The following is a 6,090-nucleotide window of genomic DNA, read 5'->3' on the forward strand; positions in this document are numbered from 1 at the left end:
ATACATAGATAGATAGATTTTTAAAATTCTTACAGCAAACCTCTGTCAGACGAAACATTTATGAAAACTTAATCCAAAACATTTATGGCTTCTACAGTAAAGAGATTCGCTCTATGAAAAGCACACCTTATTCCCAGTAAGCCTAGTTTTCATTATTAATACAACCACAGGATCCGTCCCCTCTGATAACAGAGGGGTGGGGTGTGGGCCTTCTCCTGTCTTGTAATTGGCTTGTTCTCCAGGAAACGTCATGATTGACGTCTCAGATAACTGTCCAACATGAAACGGTAGTTTCCTCAAAGGATGCAGAAGTCAGAGTAATTTTTTCCACGCAACAGAATCATGGCAAGGGGGTAAGTAAGAAGATACAAGAGAACAACCTGTCTTTAAAAAGTTTTTCTTGAATTCTTTTTAATGCGTGTGTCTTATTGGTGGAGAAGTGACACTTTCAGGTTCTTTGCGACCTTTTTAAGACACTGACTCCCTTCAGGACATAAATATTTGATGTAAACAATAGCTACACTGTAACACGACACTGGCGATGGTTTGTGTTCATAAGGTGACAATTATTCGGTTTGTTGGAGAACCAACAGCTGTTCTCGGTGCAGATTACAGGTTGGGACAGTGGATAACAAGTGGATGTTGTTTGTTAAAAGTAGAGGCTGATGTTTGGATGTGCGTGCAGCGGGGTCTGGCAGTGATTAGTGGAGTTATACAACAGAACAATCAGGACATAGTTTACTAGAACCAACATCTGCTGCAGTAAAATTCTGTAGCTGCTCTGCCTTGTGAGATTCATAACTGTGCCCAAGCTAAATTAAGAACAGAGGAGTTTCTGTCTCAGTATGAGCCCCTTCCTGTCACTTGCTTCTTACTCAACTTTTTTTCCCTGAATGTGTCACTTATCTGCACTGTTTATATGGCCGGAAGGCTGTGTCAGCTATTGTGATATTTGAGATACTTTTAATTGCAATGCCCTTTTTTTTTTAATGTGCAGAATGGTGATATTGGGCAGATAAAAAAGTTTCAGAGAAAGGGCAATAGAAAAACTTCATAAGGATATGAAGTTTCTATCTCATATTATAATTTATGCATAGAGTGATGAAGGTGTAACTTAATAATGGAGGACATGTGGTCATTGTATGGCGCCAATGTTATCCCCATTGGTCTGACAGTCTCTGCTGGCATTGTGTAGTCCAACAAAAGAAAACCCCACCAGCAAGACAGACAGAAAACAACAGAAGGCCTCAAGTGGCTGTGCGGGCTTCAGGCAAGACTGTTTAAAAAATGCAAATTACATTTTTTTTAGGGGATATGTCGCCTGTGTATTCGAATCTAAGAGCAATGTTGACCAAATTTCAATGTAAAGATGCACATCCCTTACATTCATGAGTTCCTTTGTGCACCAGGATCAATTGAAGTGATATACTTAAATGGAAAAGATCAATAGAATAGTCTGTGCGGATGTTGAGTCTCAAATTTGCAATATTCAACACAATTTAGCATGTTTTAGAGTTCTTCAGCCCTGAATTAAATACTGGGATGTTTTAAACACTGTATTTAGTCCCGTCCTGCATGTGTTTTTATACTGTTTTATTTGCAGAGGTTTTCAGATTTTTGCCACCGCAGCATCAAATAAAATCACATTTGTTAGCTGACCCCTAACTTTCAGATATTTCAGATAGATTAGCATTACTTGTCCAAAATTACAAACAAGACACATGTTAAAATACTGGTTTTTCAAGATCTCCTGAGCCACAGGATGAGTTTGTTAGACAGGGATGGATGTGGTTTTGTAGATTACAGAAACTTAATGTTAAATACAGTTATCTGAATGAGTAAATCAAGCAACACAATCCCACAAAAGGCTACCAAGATGAGAGGAGGGGAGCACGTGTTTGATTCTTTTAACTGCTAAATTAATCAGTGGCGGAAAAAAAAAAAAAACTTCCAAACTTGTACTGGCTGTGAAAAACAGACACACTTCCCCTTCATCATTAATTCCTCCCAGTGTTTAATCACATCTAACTTCACTAGTAGATTAAAGTAGATGCTGTTGATATTTTAATGTGTAGGTTTATCAAAAGCTGCTGCTGGAAAAGATCAAGCAGGTCAGTCAAGGATAAAAAAAACCACCAAGTCAATAGAGGGATATCAAATCCTAGTTAATCATTTCTGTGAATACAGAAAATATGTTCATCTTTTTATAGTATAGCCTAAGTGAGTAGGTTTTTCAGAACTTGTTTTTCTTGCAAAAGTGTACCTTGTAATAAAGTTTAAATCTTAAATCTTACTTTTTTCCCATCTCAGGTATCAATAAAAGAAAAAAAAAGGTTGGCTCACTGTCCTACAGGGACACTTGAGAAGAACGTTGCCATCATTAATTTCATCAGAAACACCTGTGTTTGTCCTACTTTGACAAGTCAAAATGTCTGCTGTGAAATAATGCTTGCTGTTGCTGACTTGTCTCTCTGAAGAGCAAAAAAACTAAACAAAAACAACCTTCTTAGAAATCTTTTTTATTTCATTATTTAAATTTTTTCAATTAGTAGATAGTCACAACCTTACTACTACTTAATTCACTTTGTTTGTTGTCTTTGACTTTTCACAGTCAACAGGCCGACCAGGAGCTCACTGAGGTGCTGAACCAACTCTGGCAGCTTGATACCAACCGCCTCAGGCCGGGGACTGATTACATCATTTCCCTCCAGGTCAGTACTTGAAGTCTGCCATCACTGCTTCTATGCAATGCAAAACTTTCAGCCAAAGATAACGGTGTTATTTGCAAATCCCATCTGGACCAAAAGCCATAGAGCATAGAGCTTCACATTGTGGTGTCGCTGTAGCAAAAGTAATCTGACAAAACGCTAGCATGATAATGTTCACCAGTTAGCATGCTACAAACATCCATTTGAGACTCTGCTCCATGTTGACATAATTTCTTCACATCATTTCTGCAGATTTGTCAGTTGTACGTACATGCTGTCAATCTCTTGTTCTACTGCATCCCAAAGATATTCTACTGGATTTAGCTCTAAATCTGGTGACCAGGGAAAACGATGTTTGATGTGAACATTAACTGGAGCTCCTGACCTGTATCTGCATGATTTTGCCACATGATGGCTGATTGGATAATTGCATGATTGAGCAGGTGTACAGGTGTTCCCAATTAAGGACTCAGGGAGTGTATATACGTTGTACATATAGACCCAAATATACTGTAGAGAAGAAATCTATTTCCTGATTATACATGTAATGGACTGCCAATACATGCTCTTATCATTATCGCCATGAAATTTTGAACAGATGTCCATGGTCTCCAAAAAATGAATACTACTGACTCTGGTGATCCCTTGACTTTTCCTCTAGCATCACCAATAGTTTGACTAGTAGTAATATTAGAAGTAGTAGTTTGACCAAATTTTGTATTGACCCTTCCCGCATGTGTATTTACACTATGCTTGCTGAAGACTGTCTGTCCATGTGTTTTATTCAGGGACGGGCAGGTTATGTGGCTCAGGGCAGTAACTATGCCAGAGACAAAGCCAGTGCTCCACTCTTCGCATATGTCAACGAAGACAAAGTCAAGAGTATTGAAACATTTGCACGTAAGTATCATAAGTAGCAGTTCATGCCAAATTTTACACTTCTCTGTTGCTAGAACCATGTTTCTACACTTTTAACAAGCACATGTCCTTTATATGCAGATTTCATCAACTTGCTGGACAACTATGAGATGTCCACAGGTGTGTCAGAGACGGTCACTTCAGAGGAGCTTCAAGAGAACAGGCTGTTTATCAATTCCATAGTGGAGACAGACGTCATGAAGGTGCAGTAACATTAAGGGAGGGAGTCATCTCTGGAAAACATCTGTCATCATAAACTGTAACGATCAAACACAATTACAACACACTGATCCTACACAGCAGCTGTTTACACAGTTGTTCTCCGGCTGTTGTTGACCAATGAGCTTGAGGATTTGAAGTTAATGTCAAGATGACATCCTACAAGAGCAAGTATCAGCCATTACAACTAAAGAACTATAGATTTGGCCTGTAACAATAACTCTTTAGTTACAGGACATTACATTATTAATGTAGTTTGCTTAACTTAATAAATTGCTCATTAAAAGGAATTTAAAGCCCAAAGTATTACTTGTTAACAAAACAATCCCGAAACAAAGTCCATTTAGTAGCTGTTTTGGAGCTTTTATATGTTGTTTATTTTGTTTCTTTACAGTGTGCTCACAAGTATCTGGTCAGGAAGGGGCAGTCGCCATCAGACCCTTCACAGTTCAAGAGACAGCTGTACGACATCTGGTTCCGCCTCTACCACAGGGAGAGGGGTGGAGGGTGAGTTTCACTGTAACAGCAGGGGGAGCTACTGCAGTATGTACAGAGACTGTACAAAGAAAGAGCACTGTTTTAATCATGTACAGAATGACTCATAGAGGTCGGCCATAACCAGCCTGAGTACTGGCTTTCTGCAGATGAACCAGCTGACATGGAGACTGATGCATTTCTGACCCAAGAATCAATAAAGAATAAAAAAAAAAAAAAGAATAAATACAATGATTCAGCGTTGTATTTACATTTAAACCCCTGTGTTGTAATAATAAATTTGATTGTATTGTTTAATCTTCACTGTGTGGAGCTAATCAATTTTGTTACTTTTATTGACATGTTATATTTGCACATTTTTAACATTTGACTGTTCTTTAAAAGAGAGTAGGAGGTTGTTGCATCTTTTAGTTCTATCTTCTGTTTAAGCAGCAAAGAAAAACAGTAGATAAGGGGGGGAAAGCTGTAATAGGACAAATGGAGACTTAATTAACCTGTCGATGAACATATACTGACTTTGTTTTTATTACAGTGAAGATTCCTGTGGATTTGAACATGTGTTTGTTGGAGAAACCAAATTCGGCCAGGAGATCATGGGTCTTCATAACTGGGTCCAGTTCTACCTGCAGGAAAAACACGGCCATGTTGACTACAAAGGTTACAAAGCGAGAGACAACAAAGATACAGTAAGAAAATACTGTTACCTTATGCATGTGAAAAACAAACTGAACGTAAGTTCCTTAATTAACTTTATTTGTTATTGTTTTATAGCCTGATGAAGACGACCATGTCCTGAACCTGCAGTTCAGCTGGAAGGGCTTGGTGAAACCGGTTGGCGGCTCCTTCATTGGTGTTAGTCCTGAGTTCGAGGTCGCTCTCTTCACCATCATCTTCCTCATGTCGAGTTCGAAGATGACGTCTGTGGTAGTAAAAGTGGACGAGTACATGCTGGAGCTGGTTGTGTATCGGCATGGGCGATCAATTGGCACATCTTACCCTAAACTGCTCAGCAGCAACAACAGGGATTTGTAATACTTTGTTTCTCAAGCTGTCAACTGTCCTGTAGCATTTACATGTTGACTTAATTTGCATGCAGTATAATCTCAAAACAAACCTGGATCAGGTTCTCTTTGCACTAAACTTCCGGCTTTAACTATCTATAACAAGCACAGAGGTTTTAGCCTAAACCTCCTGATCTGGATTCATGTAAGGAATATAAATTGTTATTAAACGCATTTGTTGAATTAATAAAACTGTCTTTGTTTATGAACTCGTGTTTGCATGTTATTCTCTCCTGTTATTTGGAAAATATAAATTAGGCCGGAGTTGACAAGATTTTATATATATATATATATATATATATATATATATATATATATATATATAAAATATAATATATTTTTTGCCCAGATTTTGGTCTGGCAGGGAAGATATCCTCACAGGCAGCATTTATTGAGTGCTGAAATAAAACTGAAAGTTCAAGCTTTTTCCCAAAGTACCATTAACAACAATAATACAATTTTTTACAAAAACAACAACTTGACAGAACTGCCATAATTAGCTGACAGCACTATCAACTGACTAATTGGGCAATAACTAATTGCAAAAGGGAAGAAATGGTTCTTGTTATAGCTTTATTATTATTGGGAGCACGTTTCCAAAATTCTGACTGAATAACTTTCGGAAATTATTGTGGGAATATACGACTGATTTTTTTCTGTAATCAAGGAACAAACTGGGTGGCACAGCT

General features: G+C 37.9%; 1 protein-coding gene across 1 annotated transcript; it reads left to right on the forward strand.

Moving 5' to 3' along the window:
* The first annotated feature begins 208 nt into the window (after nucleotides 1–208).
* LOC147818847 (uridylate-specific endoribonuclease C-like) lies at nucleotides 209–5,610 on the forward strand. Its single transcript, XM_087175282.1, has 7 exons — nucleotides 209–353; nucleotides 2,612–2,711; nucleotides 3,497–3,608; nucleotides 3,708–3,829; nucleotides 4,240–4,352; nucleotides 4,873–5,026; nucleotides 5,112–5,610. The coding sequence occupies exons 1-7, from the start codon at nucleotides 343–345 to the stop codon at nucleotides 5,370–5,372; spliced, it is 873 nt and encodes a 290-aa protein (XP_087031408.1). The 5' UTR covers nucleotides 209–342; the 3' UTR covers nucleotides 5,373–5,610.
* Nucleotides 5,611–6,090: the final 480 nt, after the last annotated feature.

This window comes from Seriola lalandi, unplaced genomic scaffold (genome assembly GCF_002814215.2).
Source record: "Seriola lalandi dorsalis isolate HSWRI2012SDOR001 ecotype SW California unplaced genomic scaffold, Sedor1 jcf7180002054441, whole genome shotgun sequence".
NCBI lineage: Eukaryota > Metazoa > Chordata > Actinopteri > Carangiformes > Carangidae > Seriola > Seriola lalandi.

Excerpts from the sequence above, each read along its gene's own strand:
- LOC147818847 (XM_087175282.1), top strand. Across the intron at positions 3,830-4,239 it reads TGGAGACAGACGTCATGAAG|TGTGCTCACAAGTATCTGGT; the intron begins GTGCAGTAACAT and ends GTTTCTTTACAG. Across the intron at positions 5,027-5,111 it reads CGAGAGACAACAAAGATACA|CCTGATGAAGACGACCATGT; the intron begins GTAAGAAAATAC and ends ATTGTTTTATAG.